The 25,428-nt window shown below is 42.7% G+C and overlaps 1 protein-coding gene across 1 annotated transcript; it reads right to left on the minus strand.

Annotated features, from left to right (window-relative positions):
* On the minus strand, window positions 1-24,773 carry jade3 (jade family PHD finger 3). Its single transcript, XM_034081047.2, is given in 12 exon segments — window positions 1-2,288; window positions 2,795-2,912; window positions 7,925-8,215; window positions 8,217-8,378; window positions 8,577-8,693; window positions 10,175-10,342; window positions 10,814-11,025; window positions 11,658-11,848; window positions 14,867-15,024; window positions 16,564-16,646; window positions 16,726-16,785; window positions 24,576-24,773. Coding segments are annotated over 11 exon segments (2,283 nt in total). The 5' UTR covers window positions 16,775-16,785; window positions 24,576-24,773; the 3' UTR covers window positions 1-1,554.
* Between the last annotated feature and the right edge of the window lie 655 nt (window positions 24,774-25,428).

The raw sequence follows: 25,428 nt of genomic DNA on the forward strand, positions 1-25,428 counted from the left end.
TTATTCCAGGTCTTTTATTACAACAACAAAAAAGGTAACAAGAAACAGAAAAAGACAAATATAGAGGAAGTGAGTGATAGTGAAGGCTGATCATGTGATGAGCTGAGGGAAGAACACATCTGAACTCTAACTAATGAACATACTTGTTGAAAACATTGTCTTTAAATGTCTTCGTTTTGATATAAAACCGAAAGAAAATCTCAACTTTTGAGAGGCTGGAAACATTTATAGACATTTTCTGCATGAAAAATGACAATTACCAAAATAGCTTGCGAATATTTTCTGTCGTTCGTTTTATAAATGCTGCTTTGAGTCAGGGAATGTCATTCTTTTTCTTACACACACATTTCTTTTCACTTTGACACAAGAACGTCCATGTTTTTCATGCTCCTTTTGTTCTACAAATGGTGTAAAACGGCACACACACATTTCTGTTTGTAAAACGACCCCCCAATACTTGACCAATATAAAAGTCAGTGCGTCACCTGTGTGAAAACAAACTGTAACGGACAGTGTGTGAGAAACGGGTGCAGGACATGCTGGATTTCACTTTCTGGTGACGATTTGCTTTGATAGTGGAACATGTGAGATTCACAGTATTTACATCCCCATTTGAACATGTCTCACAGCAGAGTCAGAAATGCAAATTGAACGTGTGCGTTTCATACAAGATGTTACTGTAGTCGGGATAAGGCAGTCGTGAAAATCCGACAGATTAACACGGGGCTATTTTTGTGATTTAATTAACAAATGGATGATGTTGCTGAAAATTCCCTTAATGCACCTTCACCTTCGTACAGTAGAGCTGCAATTAGCAATTATATTTATTGCGGTATAATATAGCATCTCTCTGGTTCCCTCTACAAAAAGCCAATGGGATTTTACAAGTCGTGGAGTACTTACTTTTTAAATTCACCAGCGGGATATTTACTGACAAATGTGATGTCGTAGGATACAAATATATTCACCTTGTTTTAACCACAGACCTTATTTCAGGCTTCTAACCAAAAGCACATTCAGAAAACCATTGACTTTAAGATGAGGGAACAGGAAGTGCTACAATGCTGAGTCATGGTGTTAGGACTCATTCCGGCACCACCCATTCGCTTTTTGGTCCATAAAATGGTGAAAAATGAAGTTTTGTTTGGTCAACAACTCAAATATATTCAGTTTATTGTCAAAGAGGAGAAAAGAAGAGAAAATATTCACATTGAAGAAGCTGGAGTTACAGAATTTTGTCTTTTTTTTCTAAAAAATGAAATCTATCAAAATAGTTTTAACAGTTTTGAGGATGAATCTCTGCAGCTGTAGTGTACAGGCGTGTTCACGAAGACACTTAGGAAGACTAAACTGAAAAACGGAACCGCTGACTTTAATTAAATGTATCATATCAACAGATTTCACACACATGTATTAGGTTAGCAACACTATTAAGTTACACCTCATTGCTTTCAACCAACCCAATACAATAATGTGAAATCTGTTGCGATCATTTATATAATTAAACTCAACATTTCAGGTTTTTCAGTGTGGAGGGGGGGGTGCACACTGCCGTCACCTTTGCACCGGGTGTCTGGAGCCCTGTTTCTTTTGGGGGTCGGCCGGCGCCCCCCCCTGTCGCCGCCGGTGCCTCCCTTTGGCCTCGGGCTCCGAGTCGCTGAGCTCCAGGTCGGGACAGTACCCGTCGCTGTCCTGCCTCCCGCTCGCCACCGGGGTTTCCGACACCGGCTTGGCCCACAGTCTCTCTTTGCGGCTCAGTTTGTCGGAGGCCCTCAGGTCCTCCGTGGTCCTCACCAGGTTGATGGTGGCCTCTTTAAAGGAGCGGCCAAAGTGCTCCATGGCGGACTTACGGAAGCTGCTTTTCGTAGCTTCCTGCTCGCTGGGAGTCTGGCAGGAACTGTCCTTCTTCTGCGACACCAGCTTCTCCAGCAGGCCGTTGGATTTGCCGTTGCTGTGGGAGGCGTGTCCGTGCAGCGCCGCCTGCAGAGCCAGAGGCTTCCCGCCGGGCTTCGTGACGGCGAGCATCGGGCGGCTAGAGGAAGAGGACGAAATACGCCCGTTTGAACGTTCGTCTCTCCGGTTGTGTCCGTGCATCTGAGGCTTCCCCAGACCCAACCCTTCCCCTGAATGATCCGTCACATTCACGCTATTGTCCGGGCACAGCGGCCCGTTCCCGGATTTAGAACCACCGTTTCCCAGGCTGGAGGATTTGGGCATTTTTAGCTTCAGAGTTATTCTCGGAGGAGGACGAAACAGCACGCTCTCAGCTGAAGAGGAAGAAGGAAGACCTGGGGAGGAAGGAACACAACAAAAGGCTTCAGATTGGATTGTAAGATAAATGGACTGTATTTATATAGCGCTTTATAAGATAAGACTTTATTTATCCCAAAGGAAATTGTTGTGCCAGTTACAAAAATACAATAAACACAGCAGCATGATGGTAAAACTGTACACTAAAAGTGGAGTAACAAGAGCAATTAAATATCTACAGGAAACATAGACAGTCACATAATTTATGTAAATATTACCAGTATTTAGTCGTGCAAAAAAACGTAGTGGCAGATACGTAATTGCACGTTATCATAGCATCATAATAATAATAATATAGTCTTTGCATTTCCTCAAAGTCATCACTCACCCATTCACAAAGAGCTTTGTGCCACTTTTTAACCAAGGAATCCAATATTCACACACATGTCATGCCCTCGGGAGCATCTAGCATCTAGCATCTTGCCCAAGGTAATATCACAGCATATTATTGGCAGTAACATCAAAATGGCGGCAGATGGCTCACCAGCAGAGAGCTCCTGGTTCAGCAGCTTCATGTGGAGGTTGAACATCTGCTCCTGGGCTTTGCTCTGCAGAACCTTCAGCTTCTCACGACGACTCACCATGTAGCACAGATTCCTCACCTGCAGGACGAGAGGTTGCGACAATGAGAACAAGACCTGCACACTTTTACAACTGCATTATCTGCAACCTTTAAGTAAGGAATTCAGATTGGATTTTGGATTATTGCAGAAAAGAATCAGTGGCAAAAAAACGTTTATGATGCTTACACGTTTTGTTCAGCGGGATAATCTCAACATATTAACACGATGTTATGATCTCTCAAGTAAAAATCTAACATTAGGCTATAAAGCAGGGGTGGGCAAACCTTTTGGCTCGGGCGCCACTATGAGTTTTAATATTTGACAGACGGGCCGGGCCAGTAGCAGATCAGTGAAAAGATATTTAGCTGTCCACTCCTCATTATACACTTTTCTTTGGTCCACTCATTGTTACAGATGCAGGTTCAGAGGTGAATTATTGCGTTATTACGTCATCGTTTACATCATGATGTAACCGTTTACATGGCTTCTTATGACCCACACAGCGTTTTACGTCGCTGATTTTCTCCGCAACACCGCTCACAACAACATCAATAGAGGACAGCGTATGGTAGTTTTTAATTACACGAAGCCAGATTAAATTAAAGAACTACTTCTCCAACCTTATACCTTTCTCCAGAGTGCCGTGGTGCATTGTTTATTAATGTGGTTCAGCTGCAGTGCTGCTCGTCTACCGGAGTTTATTCTCCCGTTAACTCACGGCAGCAGCCGCTGTAAAGTTTTCATTGTCTGACTGTCACACAAGCAGCTGATCAATATCCCCCATCCCCATAAGTGAATGTGTTTTAGTTTGAAAGCTGTTTGGCATCACAACGCTGTTATGAACGTTTCTCTGGCATTCTACAGGTGATGTTACCATAGCAACCGAAGCTAATCAGACTATCTTGACTACTTGTTGCTATCATATTGTGGCATAAGCCGTTTTCTACACGCATATTTTACCGGCGTAGTTTTCGTTATGATTTGACTTGTGATGGCCACATGTAGCCCATGTATTGATTCCATCCGATAGCTGCAATAATACAAAACAGGAAAACGTCTGCCTTTTCACAATGGTCAATAACAGTGAGTGTTCTAGTCACTTTGCTCAGCGCTACTGCTTGTTACAACTTGTATTCGCCGTGAACTGTTATTGCTCAGGTTAACCCTCCAATGTAAGCGTGAAATATTTGGTCCTCTGATCTTGCCAAGTGGGGCCAGAGAATAGACCAGACTCCAACAAAAATCAATTGTGTCTAGAGTGGGATCAACTGAAATGCTGGGTATTGCAGGAAAAAAAAAGTCTTTACTATAATTTGGACAATTTTGTACCAATATTCGGCGGGCCGGATTCAAAAGCCCAACGGGTCGTATATGGCCCGCGGGCCTTAGTTTGCCCATGCCTGCTATAAAGGAACTACAGCTATAGGCGGCTAATGTTGGGCTATAAAGGAACTACAGCGCGGTCACATGACTTCACGTCACCACCGCTAAGCTAAAGGTGGCTAATGTTGGGCTATAAAAAGGAACTACAGCACGGTCACATGACTTCACGTCACCACCGCTAAGCTAAAGACGGCTAATGTTGGGCTATAAAAGGAACTACAGCACGGTCACATGACTTAACGTCACCACCGCTAAGCTAAAGGCGGCTAATGTTGGGCTATAAAGGAACTACAGCGCGGTCACATGACTTCACGTCACCACCGCTAAGCTAAAGACGGCTAATGTTGGGCTATAAAAGGAACTACAGCACGGTCACATGACTTAACGTCACCACCGCTAAGCTAAAGGCGGCTAATGTTGGGCTATAAAGGAACTACAGCGCGGTCACATGACTTCACATCACCGCCGCTAAGCTAAAGGCGGCTAATGTTGGGCTATAAAAGGAACTACAGCACGGTCACATGACTTCCCGTCACCACCGCTAAGCTAAAGGAGGCTAATGTTGGGTGTGATGACATTTAGTAGTCTCATTTAGACTTAGATTTTTTTTAAATCCACCAGTGGGGTATTTACTGACATATTTTATGACGAGGACAAAATGTTCAATTCTCTTCAGCTTGTGTTAACCAGACCTTATTTCAGGATAACGATGAAAACACACATTCAGAAAACCATTGAAAAGGGAACAGGAAGTGGTAAGATGCTAAATATTTTCAAGGTTTTAGGATTGATTCCTATTAGAATAATTATGTAAATCCCCCACCAATACAGTAAAAATTAAGTATCAGTCAAAAAGGATCACAATTCTTTCCAAATCGTGCAGCCTAGCATATATATATATATATATACTTCTGAAAGAACATCCATAACATTCATCTGTTTGCAACTCATATATATCAATATTCCAATGACTGTATATAGACCAGCGTTTCTCAAAGTGTGGGGCGCGCTCCACTGGTGGGGCGCAGAGATGTGATAGGTGGGTCGCGAATGGACGCGATGAATGGGAGATTTTTTTTTTTTTATTTAAAAATATAATAATCCGGATTATTACAGCCGGAGCCTCGCAACGGTGGTGGACTTTCATAGCACCGCTGCACCGGACCTGCCGGAGCCGCCAGAGCCTCGCAACGGCGGGTGTTTGCGGCGGCGGATGCGGTACTGGTGCAGCGGCGCTGTGAAAGTCCACGGCCCACCTATGCCAGAGCCACCGGCCCACCAACGGCAGCGGCCCAACGGGAAAAGTCCTGAATCTCTTGATGGCCAATCCGAGCCTGCTCACACACACACACAACTGAAACAAAAGTCATTTGCAGACATATGTAAAAATCTCTCATACACACATGTGAAACGCTCTCACACACACACACACACAACAGCGTTGCAGTCAGGAAGAAAAGCAATGTGGAGCGGCACCTCACCCACTTCATAAGGAGTTTAACCGTGACATTTTTCGAAATCCCGTTTGTGTCCCCCCGCTTTACAAATAGGCCTATGTTTATTATTATCTTTTAACGCAAGCCATCATCGCCACGGAGGAGCACACAGCCTCTGTGAGCGAGTGAGAGAGAGAGAGAGAGAGAGAGAGAGAGAGAGAGAGAAAACACACCTTTATCTATTTAATATAGCCTAGTACAAAATAAAGTAAGAAATCATTCCAATGTGTACTATAGGACAGTAAACAGTTTAAAAGGGGAGGGATTAGTAATGCATAAATAAAAAGAAAGAATGCTAACTAGGTAACATAAGATAAGAATACACAAGTTTAAATGATTTGTTATCTTGATCATATTCTAAAGATGTTTGGATTATTGAAAAGTATACAGCTCCCTTTCATAGAGTGTTGTGAGATGTATCCATAAATTCATTTTGTGCTCAAAGTCCACCAGATTGATGCTTTTCACTTCAACATTTAAAAAAAAATCATACATTTTCTTTTCACTGAAAACGGGTCCCACAGACCCAAACAGCACACAAAGGTTAAAGGTAAGCATATAATAATAATGTTAAAATGTGCTAAATATATACACTGCAAAAAAACTGAAAAAGAGGAGAAAAGTAGCTCACGACTCGTTTAATTTTTTTTAAAGTAGCTCTCATCCTAAAAAAGGTTGGAGACCCCTGTTATAGAACGATACATTTGACCATTTTAAGCTTGGCCAACCATTTTATTGGAGCGGCGAGGAACAGGTGGGGCTTGAAAAGGCACCTGTTCAAAGCGGGGAATGCCAGAAAGAGTTTGAGAACCACTGATATAGACTATTCTGCACTGTTTTTATCCGTTTAATTGTGTTGCACTGTTGGAGGAGCCTGTGACCTAATATTTTCATAATCATAACTACTTTCTGTCCCCAGAGTCAGAACTGAACATGGAGAAGCAGCGTTCAGTTATTATGCTCCAATATCTGGAACAAACTCCCAGAAACCTGCAGGTCCGCTGCAACTCTGACTACTTTTAAATCCAGGCTGAAGACTTTTCTTTTTGCCGCTGCTTTTAATTGAACTATTCATATCTACTCCACTACAGTTCAGAGGTACATGGTGTACTTCTACTCCACTACAGTTCAGAGGTACATGGTGTACTTCTACTCCACTACAGTTCAGAGGTACAAGGTGTACTTCTACTCCACTACAGTTCAGAGGTACAAGGTGTACTTCTACTCCACTACAGTTCAGAGGTACATGGTGTACTTCTACTCCTCTACATGTATTTAATACAAGCTACCCTGCAGTATACAAATCATTCAAACTAGCTGCACCTTTACCAGCTTTGAGAACACTTTCATGATCAATCATTATAAAACACATCATATATATTATTCTGAAATGGACCAATCTGCACAACGACTACTTTCGCTGTTGCTACTTTCACTATATTTGGATGATAATACTTTTCTACTTTCACTTGAGGAACATTTTGAATGCAGGACTTTTACTGTGATAGAGTATTCCTACACTCTGGTACTTCTCTGGTACTTCTACTTTTATTAAGTACAAGATCTGAGTACTTCTACTAAAGTACAAGATCTGAGTACTTCTACTTTTACTCTAGCACAATATCTATAATTATACCACCTCTGTTTATCCTATGAAAAAAACTATTAGAAAATGAAGGCTAAAGCTAACGTTAGCAGATAGTGACTATGTATGCTAGCTAGCAGAAAAAGTTTCAGTTCACATCACGCTCTGCCGCTCTGATCTAACAGCTGTTCACCAGCGGCTCAGTCTGTGCCGCAGTGACTCCGCACAGTTAACGACCGCACCGTAGATAATGTAGCTGACCCTCATCCCGGAGCCGCAGAGTTCAGCCGACAGGCAGGAAGACTCGAGCACACAGCTCGCGCTTCATATATTAAAAAATAACACCATGCGCGTCATGATGGCACATAACAGCTCGCGACCGCAGATTATTTTGACAATTAGATCACATGTAAATTATATTTGACGCAACTTTAGTTACATTTCCATGACTTTTCCAAAACTTTGGGAAAAATATTGTTTTCCATACCTTTTCCAGGTTTTCAATGACCGTACGAACCCTGACTGTAGCTATGAACACATGACAACAAAAGCCTTGAAACTATAAAGCAGGCAGCTGCGGCACCCACCCTCTCCAGGTCCTGCCTCAGGTGCATGAACATCCTCATGCGGGTGTGGATGCTGTCCTCCTGCGGCTGCAGCTCCAGGCCCTCCTCGCCCTGTCGGGGGGGCAGCAGGGCTCGGTTGAAGTTGGCCTTCCTCTTCAGCATCCAGTACTGGAAGATGAAGTCCACGAGGCGCAGCGACAGCCCCACGACCCCCACCAGGTCCTCCTGCTGCACCCGGGTGAAGAACTCCTCCTCCAGCTCCTGCAGCCTCTGAGCGCGCTGCCCCCCCTTCTGCGCCTCGGGGGGGGGCTTTGGATCGAGCGGGGCTCAGTCCGGGCTCTTTGGACTTGCTGTGCTTCAGGCAGTAGGATTTGAACTTGACTTCGTCGCCCTCGTCCAGGATGGTCTTCATCTCCAGGCTGTGCTCGAAGGCGCAGGTCACGTGGAAGGGGGTGGTGCAGTTCTTCACCGAGCACTGAGGGGAGAACACGGACGATGTTGTTAATATGGAGGGAAAACACTGGATAACATGGAAGCAGGTATAAGCAGGAATCCTGAAGTCAAACGTAAAACCTTTTAAGACCCTTTCCATACATTTTAAGACCTCATCGCCACTTCGAGTTTTAACCGGTTACATTGGCCCATTGTGATATTTATTTTTAAGGACCCTCACCTGGATACAGGCCCCTGTCTTCCACTTGCACAGACTGCAGATGAGGGACCACCGGCTGGGGGGGATGTGCGACACTTTGGTGATCGGCTCCATCCTCTCCGGACAGGCGATGCTCACCTGCAGAGAGAGAAGAGGACAAGTTCATATTTAAAGTTTAGACTTTAAACTTCACAGTTTGAACATTTAAACATTAATAATGACCAGGAGATGAGATGGGTAATAATGTTGTATCTAGCTATAAGTTATGATTAATTTGTGTTTTGCCTTCCTCATTTGTGAATCGTTATGTAGTTATTTTATGTATCAAAGTGAATGTTGTTATGCATGTCTTTTAATCGAATCATTTCTTACATTTCCACATTAAAGAAATTAAAATAATTACCAGGTTTAATGGCTCTGCCCTGTTAAGGTCTTTAGGAGAGAGATACATAATGCCTTACGAGATATTTTCAAATGTCATGTGCCCATGGAGAGTAAGGGTGCGTTCACACCTGCCTTGTATAGTCCGTTTGAATCGAACCCTGGTGCGTTTAGCCGCGTGGTGCGGTTCATTTGGGTCGGTGTGAACGCAGTCCGAGACCCCTGAAGTGAACTAAACAACCGGACTCTGGTCCGCTAAAATAGGTGGTCTCGGAGCGCTTGCTTGCGAACTCTGGAGCGGTTCATTGTTGGTGTGAACGCAGTCCGCCCCAAAACATAGGAAGCGCAGTATTTACGTGCCACAGGAACGCGGATGTCTTCAAAATCTTTAGCGAAAGAGTCTTTCAAGACATCCGCGGTTGTTTAGTTAAAGAGTGAAGCAGAATGAAGTGTTGGACAGTGTCGTGTGAAGTAACAATTCTCCGTCAGCTACATAAAAGTAAGAACACCTGTCGTCGGTGAAACCTCCTCCTGACTGCAGAACGTCTCTCATGTGTTATAATGTTTTTTAACGGACGTTGTCTGATTATATAATCATATGCGCGGGCCGCTAGTGTCTGTTGATCTCCAGACTAACAGCTGCATGAGAATAACCTGCCGAAAGTGCCGATGCTCCATGGCGGAGGCTCCGGTAGAAATTGCCGGGATTTGCATTTTTACGGTGTGAATGCACCCAAAGACTTTGTTCTTTGGACTCACACCTCAAGAATGGACTAAAAAAGACAAATATGTATTAAATCTGTTGCTGGTGGCGAGTAAAAAAGCTCTTACAAAGAAGTGGTTATCACCAGATCGCCCAACTTTAAACGCATGGATGGATATTACAATGGACATTTACAAAATGGAGAGGATAGGATCTGTCAATCACAAGCTGGACCTACTTGTGTCACGATGGAGAAAGTGGACTGATTTCGTAAAACCTCATACGCCAGATTTTATTTTTCCAAATGTATGATTTTACTGTGAAGTCCTGATCTCTCCCTAATGTTCGTACTTTTTACTGTTTTTATTGTTGTGTAAAAAAAGAAAAAGGCATTTCGGACAGACAAACTTAAGATGTACGATTACTACGTCTTCAAAAAACGCTGTGTAGATGTTATCGGCCAAATGTCAATACAAATAATAAATCAAATCAATCGTCTTCACTGTAGAATCACATAAAGAGGTTGGATGTGTACCTCTGGGATCCACAGGGCGCAGCTCACGTGGGCCCACTTGGTCCCGGCCCGTGTTGCCTTCATGGCCCCTCCCTTCTGAGGACAGAGGATACACTGCGGGTCGATGCCGAGGACACAGGTCCTGCAGAGCCAGTTCCCCACGGGCACTTTGACGATGCCGTAACACGCCTGGGAGAGAGAAGCATTTACGATATTACAGACTCAATGTTTTCAGCAACGAGGACAAATTCTATTCTGCTTGTTGTGGGGTTCCCTTCCCTGTGGTGTGCTCTATAGGTTTCTGTGCATGCAAACGGTCTGCAAAGGCTACAATCTGCGTATCAGGATAGGAGGATACGACTTTATCGATCCCAATTTGGGAAATGTTTGTGTTGCAGCAGCAGAAAAGACATGACATCGTACAAAACAAATTAAAAAGACTAGAAATAAACAAGAAAAATACACATGTTGAATTCACAAATTAACAGGAACAAAAACTAAATATAAAGCAAGTTATTATATATACATAAGTATGTGAGGGACGGAGGATATTCCCTCCAGGTGGAGTTTCTCCCAGACACTCAAACTAAATCTACAATCGGCAGAATACGTCACGTTGAATCGGCGGACGCCCACACGTAAGCTGCTGCGTGTGTTTACCTGGTGGACGCAGATGTTGCACTTGTCGCAGAACACCATGTCGTTGCCCTCCTCGCTGTCGGGGGAGCGGCACACATCGCAGATCACGTCCTCGTCGTATTCGATGCCGAGCCCCTCCACCGTCTCCATGGCGTGCTTCATGTTCTCGTGGCACTGCGTCTCCAGCGCCTCCATCACGCGCTCCATCGTCAGCTCGTCGATCGTTTCCTCGCCTGAAGAACAGGTCGTTTTAGTGCGTTTAATATATCTTACATCTCCAGCTTTAGGGAGGCAGCTGGTGATTCTGTGCGTGTAGTAACAATGCATTCTGACGTAGCAATACATTTGATTTGAAGAGCGCTTTTTTTGGTATTCAAGAGACACTTTACAAGCTAAAATTCATAAAAACAACACTTAAAATATATAAAACACAACAATAACTATTTTTGACGTTGCTTTTAATTTACCTATTCATATCTTATACTTCTATTCATGTATTTTATATCCGTGTTATTCTATATTAGCTTTGAATTGCCTTGTGTTGAAGTTGCTATATAAATAAAATGGCCTTGATCGAAAAACACGATAATTAACGATTTATTTTGCCCACTAGCGAAGTTACTCTACTACGCTGTTGCAAAGCCATTCAATCATAACTCATATTAAACGGGTCGCAGGCCCAAACTGCACAACTTGGATGGTGTGAACAGCCCTCCAGATTGTACATGTTCGCACGATATTTTCAGAACATTCTTAACAAATGGTCCTAATGCAAAGTGGTGGAGACAAAGTCGCCCATTTCCAACAGTCGTGGGAACTTGTTCTGTAATGTAATGGATGCTCCAGCTCCAGCCTCTCTCCTCACCCATGCGCTGCAGCTGCGTGTTGAGGCCGTGCAGCCAGTGCAGGTCCATGTCGTCCAGGTCGTAGCGGCACATGTTCTCCGACAGCTCCTTGATGTTCACGTATCCCGGCTCCGCGGACTCCTGACCGGAGCTCTGGATGAACTTCCTCTGGAGCGTGAACAGCAGCTCTTTGGGACTCTCCAGCACCGCTCTGAAACACAGGAAACGGAAGCATTCAGTGCTGCAGAGCCAACAAGGACTCCAGTTGCTATGTTGTTGGTGAATTAAGTTGCAGCGGCACAATAGTAGGGATGCTCCGATGAATCTGCAAGACATCGGCATTGGCTAGGAGCCCGAGATGCAGGAAGAGGTTTTGGGATTGGTGAATGAAATCCTGCTTTTCCTACAAAACGTTGCCGCGGCTGATTCAGTGTGCAGAGCGAAAGAAACATGACCCTGAGAAGTCACACAAAAAATACGTTTTGTAAAACGGCATTGTTTATTTCTGCCCGTTTCGGCACACTACGTTTTCAGTGGGCTACGCTGTCGACTGCAGGATAATCCTCTCAAGTCTCTGTGTGTTGAAATGAAGACTCAGCGCTCAGTCTCTGCTCATCAGCAATTTAATTTATTATTTATTTATGTACATATTCGCCATCATGTCTATTTAAGTCCCATTTCCTGTTTTTATATTGTCTTGTTGTTTTTATATCGTCTTGTTGTTGCGTGTTGGCACCTTGAGTTCATTGTAATTTTGTTGTACCTGTAATATGACAAATTAAAGATCTATCCATCCATCTTGACTCTATGCATAAATTAAACAATGTTAATATATACGAATGGTCATATAATGCCATTCCAGGGTATACGCAGGAATCCTGAAGTCAACTGTAAAACCTTTTAAGGTCGCGTTCACACCTAATAGTCCGCTCTCAGCTGCACCAGACCACAGTTTGTTACATTGTTTCATTCTTCAGAAGGTTCGGTTTGCGTTCACACCATAGTCTGTATATATAATATGTATATGTATATATATATATATATATATATATATATATATATATATATATATATATATGTATATATATGTTCACACGGGCAAAACTCAAACGGACTATAAACTTTAAACACAAGTCATGTGCACGGAAATGCTGTTCAACCATTGGTCAGACATTAAGGGGGTAAAAACGCAAATCCCGGCAATTTCTACCGGAGCCTCCGCCATGGAGCATCGGCACTTTCGACAGGTGTTCTTACTTTTATGTAGCTGACGGAGAATTGTTACTTTACACGACACTGTTCAACACTTCATTCTGCTCAGGGCCCGACATTAAGGACTGCCCAATGGCCCGGGGCCATCTAGTATTTAGCTCGGGCAATGAAGCCTCACCTGCAGCTTGCCCGATCGGGCAAGCTATTATTCCAGTCTCATGCAGCTCGCGGATCAGTAATGAATGACCCGACAGTAAAACTAAACATATCTATAACTAGTTACGGTAGTTTGAGAAGTAATTAAAATAGCTACGTGTGATATTCTAACCTGAAGTGTGTGTTTTGTTCCGCTCACCGCTGCATGTGGTTATGCAGAGCTGCGTGTCGAGTCTCGACTCGTCAGCAGCAGCTGATCTCTCTCCCTTCAGATTAGACTTCACTCGCGTTTATGTCCATATCGATCAGATCCAGCTAGTTCTAGCTAATGATATGACTACCTGCTTATTAAAAGACAACTACACAATAAGTGTCGCTATGCAACTGGATGAGGCCACAAAGTATAGCGCAGCATTATGCATTTGTTGCATGCCCACCGGAACCCCGAGGCATTACCAACAGATCAACGCACAATCAACCCATACAGGACATCTATTTCTCCACATTAAGTGTTAGACATTAGAGTTGACTATTCTTGTCTGTCACATACTCTTCTTGTCTGTCACATAAGTGGCGCAACTGAAGAGGTATTGCGCTAAGGGGAAATTATTTTTGACCGGACATTTTGACCAAAGAGATTTCGATTTTGCCGGCTAACGGGAACTCTGACGTGTGCTTCGCGGATACGCTCGGCTCCTCTCGACTGCTGCTCGGTCAGCTTCCGGATGAGGAGGCATTCGTTCGACCAACTTACAGTAGTTAACATTACAAACAGGGGCCATAATAGTGTAAATAATGTTTGTTTTGGCAGTTATAACTGAATGTAATGTTTTCTACTTTTTTCCATCTGGGAAGGCATTTGCCTTCATCAGATGGAAAGTGTTTTGACCAACAACTTAAGTGTTTCTTATAGTCTTGAAAGACTCTTTCGCTAAAGATTTTGAAGACGAAGAAGTTCCCATCAGCAAAAACACGTGGGTTTGCTATCCTGGCTCCAAAATGGTGGAATGAGCTCCCCATTGACATCAGGAGAGCAGAAAGCTTACACACCTTCCGGCGCAGACTGAAAACTCATCTCTTTCGACTCCACTTCGAGCGATAGAACTAGAACTTAGCACTTATATACTAATAAAGAGCTGGCTTACCTAAAGCCAGTTGAGTAGCACTTGAAATGTTTTGGCTCTATGAAACCTGATGTACTTTTCTTCAAGTTTGTATTTTGTTGGTCGAATGCACTTATTGTGTGCTGAAGAGTAGTATTTAAGGCAGGGGTGTCCAAACTACGGCCCGGGGGCCAAATGCGGCCCGCGGACCATTTTGAACCGGCCCTCATTGAATTCAAAAAGTACAATGACTTAAGTATAATAAACTATGCTTTTCTTATATTGTGCTTCTTAAATATATATGTTCAAATATATGACACAGTAGTATTCATGTGTTAATAAGGCCACTTCAAATAAATGCAGTCAATTAAAGTTGGAAACATTTTCTAACAAATCTTAGTTGATAAGAAAAAAGCCCGATGACTTATTTTCATAACAAGCTTGAAATACACCCTTCATATTTCCTCTTTTTATAATCAATCTGAAGCTTCTGCTTTAAGGAATGAGCCGCCAACAAAATAAATGAAACCTTATGGAGATATGTGATGTCGGCTGTTTTTCAAGTATCAAGAATAATTTACCTTTGATTGACTTTTCCAACTTATAACTGAACTTATGAGGCAGTACACCTCGCCTCTAGTGAGTGGCCCAGCCCTTCGTATATTTGTCTGTATGTGGCCCTCGGGGAAAACAGTGTGGACACCCTGCTCTCAGGAATGAAAGCATATTTCCACTGAAGTCAGTAAATGTAGCGTTACCTGACGGAGGCCTGAGGGATGGTGTCGGGGCACGCCAGCACCTGAACCCCCTTCTCCCACTCCTGCTTCCAGGTGTCAGCCAGCAGGTAGTAATCCTCCGGAGACACGTGGTGCGAGTCGGGGATCTTCATGGCGCTGATCAGGTCTTTTCTGAACACCTGAGGGGGGGGGGGGAGAGAGAGGGTCACAATCAGACATTACAAATACATGGTTATTCAGTCCTGTGTTTATTGACTTCTGTTGGTTTTAATGGTCTCCTAGTTTACTGTTTTCATCAATATATTATAGGTCTCCAAACACCAAACAGATCATTGCAGCATTACCCATAATCCCCTCTGTTTCAGCCCTGTTTCCAAAGTGCTGATTCTCTGTCTGTTACTTTAGATGAAAATAAGGAGCCCCTCCCCACGCCCCTCTGAGAGACATTTGGTTACAAAGAACTCAATGGAGCTCTAGAGGAGATTCAGGTGATAAGGTGGGGGGTACCTTGTTGCTGATTGGCTAATGGTTACACAAGACAACACATCGTTATGACATCATAAAGTGGCCAAAATCTGATCAGCTCATTTTCAGACAGGTTTTTATAGAAATGGATCAAAAAGAGAGAGAATCTTTGTTCCTGAAACTTTCAGAGTCTCTTTCCACAGAGGGGACACATGTTGATGTAGAAGAGACATGAAGAAGAGGGGACACACGTTGATGTAGAAGAGACATGAAGAAGAGGGGACACATGTTGATGTAGAAGAGACATGGAGAAGAGGGGACACATGTTGATGTAGAAGAGACATGAAGAAGAGGGGACACATGTTGATGTAGAAGAGACATGAAGAAGAGGGGACACATGTTGATGGAGAAGAGATATGGAGAAGAGGGGACACATGTTGATGTAGAAGAGACATGAAGAAGAGGGGACACATGTTGATGTAGAAGAGACATGAAGAAGAAGGGACACATGTTGTAGAAGAGACATGAAGAAGAGGGGACACATGTTGATGTAGAAGAGACATGAAGAAGAGGGGACACATGTTGATGTAGAAGAGACACGAAGAAGAGGGGACACATGTTGATGTAGAAGAGACACGAAGAAGAGGGGACACATGTTGATGTAGAAGAGACATGAAGAAGAGGGGACACATGTTGATGTAGAAGAGACATGAAGAAGAGGGGACACATGTTGATGTAGAAGAGACATGAAGAAGAGGGGACACATGATGTAGAAGAGACATGAGGAAGAGGGGACACATGTTGATGTAGAAGAGACATGAAGAAGAGGGGACACATGTTGATGTAGAAGAGACATGAGGAAGAGGGGACACATGTTGATGTAGAAGAGACATGAAGAAGAGGGGACACATGTTGATGTAGAAGAGACATGAACTAGAGGGGACACATGTTGATGTAGAAGAGACATGAAGAAGAGGGGACACATGTTGATGTAGAAGAGACATGAAGAAGAGGGGACACATGTTGATGTAGAAGAGACATGAACTAGAGGGGACACATGTTGATGTAGAAGAGACATGAGGAAGTGGATTTTGCAGAATAGGTGACCTTTAAGGCATGTGTTGTTGTTGTTGTTGTTGTTGTTGTTGGGTACTGGTGAGAGGGTTAGGGATAGTATATTTGTGTGAGAAAGTGGCGACAGATAACCCACAAGTACATGTTGTTATTTTTTTAAATAGAGGAAATAAACGTACTTCAGCCGGTTTCTTCGGGTCGGCGGCGGGGGTTTCAGGTTTGCCGCCATATTTGTTTGAGGAGCAGAAAGAAGTAGAGGGACCTAAAGGAAGAAAGAGGGTGTGAATAAAACCACATCAGCTTTTTAATAGTTGATGTTATGTGTTTAGCAGAAGACTTACTCTCATTGTCAGAACTGTCGCTGCTGCTGGAGGAATGGAGACGTTTCATCCTGTAACATCCTGGCGACGAGAAAGAGAGAAACATGTCAATTTAAGTTCTATTTGGAAAAAGGCGTCTTTATGATTTTCAGGATAATTTTGACGGGGAAGTTTCATATAATCCCATGCCTTAACATCATCATAATAATACTACATTGAATGTATGAGAGCTTTTCAAGACACACAAAGACGCTTTACTAAAGTCACATATAACAAACAGAAAGAAATAGGTACTTTTCCGTTAAGATAAAGTCACCGTTTTGGCCTTTTATTTTGAAAGAATCAGATGCCAATGTGGGTTTCCGTTAACATACATCCCTTTTGGGGCTGAATGCCCATTCCACTTTATTGGGAAACATTTCAGCATCTTATAAAATCATGAATTCTTCGTGGTTAATGCCGACACATTGTGATCGTGTTCTGGTTTTATGTTTCAGTATTTGTAAGCAACTGTGACTGAAAGAATATTGCTTTTATTACCGGACTTTAACCGGTAAAATATGCTGAAGACGGCAAATCTAAATCTCTCCGGTCAAAATAATGTCCCCTTAGCGCAATACCGCATCAGTTGCGCCACTTATGTGACAGACAAGAATAGTCAACTCTAATGTCTAACACGTAATGTGGAGAAAGAGATGTCCTGTATGGGTTGATTGTGCGTTGATCTGTTGGTAATGCCTCGGGGTTCCGGTGGGCATGTAAACAAAAGCATAATGCTGCGCTATACTCTGTGGCCTCACCCGGTTGCATAGCGACGCTTATTGTGTAGGTGTCTTTTAATAAGCAGGTAGTCATATCATTAGCTAGAACTAGCTGGATCTGATCGATATGGACATACACGCGAGTGAAGTCTAATCTGACGGGAGAGAGAGATCAGCTGCTGCTGACGAGTCGACACGCAGCTCTGCATGATCACATGCAGCGGTGAGCGGACAAAACACACTTCAGGTTAGAATATCACACGTAGCTATTTTAATTACCTCTCAAACTACCGTAACTAGTTATAGATATGTTTTACGTCGGGTCACTCATTACTGATCCCCGAGCTGCATGAGACTGACGGGCTGCCAGGAGAGGGAGAGCGCGCTCCGTTTATTATTCCCATGTTGTTGTAAGTTACTGTTCACTTTTGAATAATGTAGTTAATCTACTATAATTAGTTAATATCGAGTCATATCAATTTGTTTTAAAGCTCAATAAATAACAAAGAAGACCTTTGACCGGCACTTTTCTCCCCTTGTCCAGAAGATTTAAACTTTAACGGACACGTTGACCGGCAAAAAGATATTCTAACGGAAACTCTGGCATGCGCTATACAAAAAACTAAACAACCAGTATAAGTGTACAGACAGGTTTTGTAAAGTGTACATGTTCTGTTTTAATAAACAAATAAACAAGGAAAACTGAGTCTCTCCGGAAAAGAATCCTGCAAAAGCGCCACTTTAAATATTGTGTTGACAACAGATCAAAGGTTGAAAATAAACGAAGCAATAAAGAAATCTCAGTCCGTGACGACGACCTGAACGAGAAGCAGCTTTGGAGAGCAGACAGAATCAGAGTCTAGCTTTAGAGGGCGAGGTAAAGCAGTCTCCAGCCTCCTGAACTGAACTCATTGAAGGTTTTAAATGCTGCAGCTCTGAATACAGTTTCTGTCTCACAGACAGGACATGCCTCACATTCCCCATGAGGACAGGAGGGGTCGGGGGGGCAACCCTCGCCGTACGATAAGTAAATTACACTAATGCAAACTGTTCGGAGAAACAGCAGTCTGTTAGCGGTTAGATAGTTCAGTGTGATCACCAGGGAGGGTTACTTTTAGATCACTCACTTCACTTTTTAAAGGTCCCATGTCATGCTTTTCCGGTTATCACCCGTCCCCTTGTGCTATGAAGGTTTTTCTGCATGTGAACGGTCTGCAGAGTCACAAACCCTCAAAGTACACCCTGTAGCGAGTAAAACTCTAACACAGAGAAGACCTGTCTGCGCTGCCCCAGAACGCCTCGTTGGACATTTCTCTTTTTCTTCCTGAGTACAGTGACGTGCCCATACCCAAATGGACCAATCCGTGGAGCCGTTACGTTAAGTCCGTGGATTGGACTCACACACACTCAATCTTTTCTCAGCTCCAGCTCCGCCGATTTCTCAGCCTGAGACGGCGGGACGCGGCGAGGCTGCGAGTCGGTGTGTGAGCACACACACAAACTCCCAGCCAGGCTGCGAGTCGGTGTGTGAGCACACACACAAACTCCCAGCCAGGCTGCGAGTCGGTGTGTGAGCACACACACAAACTCCCAGCCAGGCTGCGTGTGTGTTCGGGCTGGGTTTCGCTGTGTCTCGCAGACGGCCACTGGGCTCAAAAGGGGGGGGTCAGGAGCACCATCAAGCCGTTTAGGACAGAGAGTGAATACACATACTTTACAGAGATGCTGTGAGAAACCAATGTGAGTTTGGAAAATTGCACAATTTAAATCTATTCGAGTCGACCTCAACGATGGAATTATGATCAGTAGAAATGGCCATGATGACATTTATCATCACATCTCAACGTTGTTTAACGCAATGAGGAAATGAAAATGTAGAGAACTCCTTTATAGCTCCAGAAATCAATGTTTTTTTTATACTAGATGTTCATTTTAACTGTGATGGCATGTTTTCATCAGGTTTAGACCAACTCGCGTGTTATTTTCCAGGTTAAGGGATCAACAGTGGACTTTAATGAATCATTAGAGAAATATCTTTAAGAAACTGTATTTAAAAATCATTAAAACACGGCTTAGTTTAATACTTGATTCTGATTGGTCAATTTGGAATATTCTGCAGTCTGCTGTTTTTTGCAAGCAGACCGTTGCTAAGGAGAGCAGACTGTTGACATCTGATTAATGGACTATGTGCGGCACTAAAGAAGACAGGAAGTAAACACTAACGGGAACAGCAGAAGAAGACAGAAAGTGGGTGTTTCTCAATCTCGAGTAAAGCTGCTCCAGAGCCACTATTTCAAGCATACTACGTCATCGAGTGCCGCTGAAGTACTGTTTCAATGTCCAGCATACTTGGAAATCTACCGAGCCCGGCGTACTTCGTTTGGAGACATTTCGAGGCTGCACATGTGTAGACTCCGGTCTTAAAATCCCCACAATGCTTTGCGCACGGACCAATTCCCCCAAATCTGTGGCGGAAAATGTAAGGCGGGGCCTCTCATATGACGCACACCTGCTCGCCTGTTCCACTCTTTGTTTTCAGAATGCCAGGAAGTATTCTTGCCTCGCTTCTGAAGCAAGTGACTCGGAAGACATGTGCTACCAAGCAAGCGTACTCGAGATTGAGAAACACCCAGGAAGTAAACACTAAAGGGAACAACAGAAGAAGACAGACAGGAAGTAAACACTTAAGGGAACAGCAGAAGAAGACAGGAAGTAAACTAAAGGGAACAGCAGAAGAAGACAGACAGGAAGTAAACACTGAAGGGAACAGTATATTTCGCGACCCATTTAGGTTTTTCTTTTTCGTCCGTGATCACGACGTCATCTGCGATCGATTAACTTGTGGACAATGATCCCTCGCTCTACGCCTCCTGTCCCGGACTGGCCATCGGGAGGACCGGGGGGGTTTCCCGATGGCCTGGCCTGTTAAGTGGCCTGCCTCACACAGGGTGACTGGCTGTCCACATGATGTGGCCTGCCGACATGGCCACTGTCATACAGATCATAAATCAAAGCCCTTGATTGGTCTCTGTGTGTCAATCAAGCTCAGGATAAGCTCAGCTCAGGTGAGGTAAAGGACTCTGAGTGTTTAGAAAGTTAACTTTAAGTTCTCAGTGGGTCTCAAACGGTTTGGTCACCATTTATGTAAAACACATATTTCCATTTGAGAGGGTAGTGATTGGTAAAATATGCATGAATAAATAAATAAAAAGTGAAAAAAGGTAAGATACACAGTGTTTTTTCATATTGTATGTTATTGGTTATGGCCATGATTTTATGATTATTGAAATGTATACAGTTCTGTTTCATATGGGTGTTTCCATGGATCTAATCTCTTTATTTCCCCCTCAAAATGCACCAGATTGATGCATTTAACTCCAACATTAAAAAAATATCTTACCGGGGGAGCATGTCCCCAGACCCCCCTAGAGGATTTGAGGTCCACCCCCACTTAAAATCACATGGAGAGGTTCCTAAATACATTTACCATTTTTGTTTATTTGTGGGTAGTAGGTTTAAACTATAGGGCTATCACCATGGGCCCTGCCTGTACCTGTTCGCTCTGCCATGGCGTGAAGGGTCTGCTAACAAGCGACCCCCCCCCCTCCCCACTACCACCACACCCCCATGGATATTTCAGATCTGCGGGAGACACTGATCAGACATTGTGGGGGTAAAATGTTGCAATAATAATACACCTCAGTAAACTCTGCTTGGAGTTGTATTTATAGAAAATGTTTTGTTGTTGTTGTTGTTGTTGTATGCAGCGGGGAAAGAGTAGTAGCATGATGTTTTTAAGGTAATGTATCTGGCATTGCACGTCCTGCGATGCGAGTATTGCAACATCAATGCTGCAACAACTCATCTGTTCGAAAACAACAACAACAAAAGATGAAATAAACAAAACGATCAGATCATGCTGGAGGAATTTCTACATGAGGAAGTGCTTATTGAGTCGTTTTCACGAGACAACAACAACAACAACAGTATTTGAAACAATGTTTTTGGTTTTCGGTGAGGGTCTTTGTCGAATAAACGGCAGATTACAATGAATATAAATCATCTCAGGCACATTTCTAAACCTTTCTCCAAGGTTTCTCGACTTGGTTCAAACCCTGCTGGGTGTTTCTGGACTGAATCTATTTTTAAGATGAGATCGCACACAGAGCGCGCTGTGTTTCTCTGCAGAGCGGCATGTGTTCCTGACGTGAAGAGCGCCTCTCCCGCAGCAGCAAACAGCGCTCAGGTCGTCAGGGCGGAGGTAAACGACGAATGAAGAGAAAGCTGCAATTCTTACAATAAAAATGCAGAACTGGATCAACCTAAAAGTTATTTAGACTGAGACTTTTCCCCTGTTGCTATTCAGCGTTTTACGTCTTCTTCAATTTCAATTTTGTGTTAAAAACAATTAATTGAGTGACAAATTATATGTTGATTTTTGACCCATAAAAAGTCAAATGCCTTTGGACAATTTCTACTTCTACATTTTCTGGGTAAACTAGAGCTGCAACTGTTCTTAATTCTGATTGTCTGTTGATTATTTTATTTATTGATAGTTTGGTGCATTAACGTCAACTATAAATCCATCATGATACTTTTAAAGGTGGGGTCGGTCATTCACTTCAGAAACACGTGTTGTTATATTCCATGGAATGCTCTTAACATCCCGATAGCAATGAATATATTAAATGCTTTGATAAAAAATACATAACAAAATATCATCCGTGGAAGCCGTGGCGCTGTAAAAAGCACGACCAATCATCTGAGCCGGCCCGGCTAAAGTACCTGGATGGCCTACCTGCCTGTCAGCCTTCCATCGGGGCACAAACTTATCTCGTGCCCTCATTGGTCATGTGCGCGTTCGTGTGTGTTGGAGGAGGGGCTCTGTAAGGAAGTCTAACGGAGCGTCCACACTACAGCTTCAAAAAAAGCTTGGAGCTGGGCGTGTCTGGAGCTTGGGGATTTTATTTAAGCAACACGGCCAACAACCAATCACATGAATCTCCCGCCCCCGACATACAGAGCAAAAAAACCCGGGGATTTTATGGGAGCAATATATATATATATATATATATATATATATATATATATATATATATATATATATATATATATATATAAACTCCCCAAACAGGCGAAAACCTACCAGTTTCCCCCACTGTCTCTGCACCTCCCTCCACGCCTGGTTCCTCCGGTTTGTATCCCGGTAGGTGAAGAGGGTCTGGTCATACAAAACCGGGTGATTCGCTACGGCGATAGTTAGTTTCTCCTCCGACTTTTTTTGAAATATAGAAATGAACGGCGGGATATCTCTCCCAGCTTAGACGCGGTTTGATTGGCTACGGCTTCAGCTGTCAGATTTTGGGAAACGGGATTTGATTGGCTGGCGCTGGCTACTCCGGCGTCAGAAGTTGAACATTGTCAACTTCTGACGCCGGAGACGAACCGCTCTGCTACCCACAATTCAGTTCGGCGAAAAAGCGAGGCTACGTGATGTCACCCCATTGAAAGTGAATGGGCAGATTGGAGTTTTCGACGCTGTCGACGCTGTAGTGTAGACGGGCCGTTAAGGAAGGGGCAGATTTTTCCGGCTGCATACTTTCAAATTCTAGCGCACTCGAGCTGGTTTCTCCATTCTTACCTACCCTACCTTTAAGAAATAATAATTTAGTAGATCCTCGACATGATCCCTTAAAATAGATTTTTGCAGAAAATGTGTATTTCTTTAAATCTTATTGCAATTAGAATATAAGTTTAAATATGTTTTCTAAACATGAAGCCCTTAAGTATTATAGGTATAGACACCCAGCAGTGTATAAACGTACTTAACACGAGTGCCAGCTTTACAATAAAGTGATAAACACATAAATGCATCAGTAATCCAGAAATATAATGTATACCATTTTTTTAAATGAATACTTTCACTTAAGTAATGTTGTGAGTACATGAATGCACTTAACGGAGTATTTCTACTTTTGAGTACGAGTACACACACACACTTTGTTTACATGTATTTCCTCATATATTGTGTTGTTTTTCATCCACTAAAGTCAGTAGTGGGTGAATTGGGAGCTTTTTCCAAACATAAACCCTGAACCTGCTGCCCTGCCCAAAGAGCCGAGTTGGCGCCAAACACACACGGAAGTCAGCTTCCGGTTGGGCAGTTAAGGGGAAATGTAAGGGGAAGCTTAATTTACAGTACTAAGGGTAGGATCCCAGCTTCTTTAAGCATAATTTAAATGTTAGACATTGTATTTAAAGGCTGTCTGAAGCACACCTTATAATTAAGACTATTTTTTTTAAAAGGTTGGTTTTATTTCCCTTTCTTATTCTATACCATTTTATTAGTCTGTATTTATAAAATCAGATATGTATCGCACCTTTTATTTCTGCTCCACACTACCTCTTTTTAAATCAGGTTATATTATGTGTAAATATTATCTTTATTTCTCATTTGTAACAAGTCTTTAAAATAAAAAAACTGTTTTCAAACACTATGTTTTGCTCCTTTCTTTAAAAAAAAAGCATTCTTCTTCTCTGTGTGTTTGTAAGAAACATTTACACCAAAGCAAATTGCCCATCTGTGTAAACCTACTTGGTGAAATCTGATTCTCATTGTCATATAAAGTGTTTTTTAAAAGAGACAATGTGGTTGAATAGGAAAAAAAGCTTTTTAATCTCCCTTTTTGTTACTTTAACTAAAAGCTTCACAAACCTGACAGTGTTTCAGACGTCTCACAGGCTTTAACAACAGAGGAACATAAAAAAGGAGAATCTATCCTTTAGAAATGTTTAAATGAACTTTCCCCTTAAGTGCCCCTATTGTAAACTCCCATCCTGAGTCTGACTTCAGCGCCGCGGCCTGCAGGCTGTGGAGAAATCAAACGTGGGCGCCACCATCACACAAAGATGTCACTTCCTTCCTACACACATTAACACAAAGTATTCCCCTCACAAACACCGGCACCATTATCCACAGAGAGGGGGACAGGAAAACATTCTTCATTAAGAAACATTAGCGGGGTGAATAAGCCGAAATACAGGCAGGAAAAGGGAGCAGGCCCCGGCTAAATCCTGGAACACATATTGTTTCCATTCCCCCCATTTTACCTTCAGTCCACCGGCTGCTGTCCGCTCTATTCCTGCCACTTTTCAGTCCGGATCAAACCTCCAGAATACGGGGTGATATACACGGAGTCTCCGGTGATTTTAGAGAGGGGGAATTTGGGTTTTTTGTATCCGAACCACAGAGGGAGATCCTGGGCAGCAGTCTGTCCACCACCACGGCACAACAGCTCTATTGTACCGAGACGCCCGCACGGTCCTAATACCCGCCGGATTCCATACAGCCGGGGTGCGCTCGATTTACTCACCGGTATTACCCTCTATCTCTTAGACCACAATGGAAAAACAAAAACGTTATTTATTTTTGCTTTAACACTTGAAAATAATTATTTGCAAACTCCGTTTATAATTCAATGTATTTATATTTTACATATTAAAATATACTTGAAAATCAATGACTTACCACAATTGTGAAAAGTAATCTGTTTTTTTTACATTAATGTCTATTTTTACGTTATCTTATCTTAGTATATATTATTTAATTTTGTAATAATTGTGTCAACTCTAAGTTCCCCCGCTGCTCTCTAAAAAAGAGATGGACAGAAATACAAACTCACAATAGAGTTAAAGTCAATGGAAAATAAAACGTATTTGATAAAATATGATTACAAATTAGATTGAATTAATAAATACAAATAAAATGATATACTTCAAATGTGTAACATAAGGAAATCCTACCTAATAATTATAATAATAATATTTCACATTTTCCTCATCCCCCTCACAGTAACCATGCTAGTCAAATGTATGTGAGTTGTGGAAATATCGCCAGTCTACAGTTTATTATTGAAATTGGCTTCTTTTTTTTAACAACTTACACTCCATGAAGTCACTGAGA

The sequence above is a fragment of the Pseudochaenichthys georgianus genome, chromosome 4 (assembly GCF_902827115.2).
Source record: "Pseudochaenichthys georgianus chromosome 4, fPseGeo1.2, whole genome shotgun sequence".
NCBI classification, from domain to species: domain Eukaryota; kingdom Metazoa; phylum Chordata; class Actinopteri; order Perciformes; family Channichthyidae; genus Pseudochaenichthys; species Pseudochaenichthys georgianus.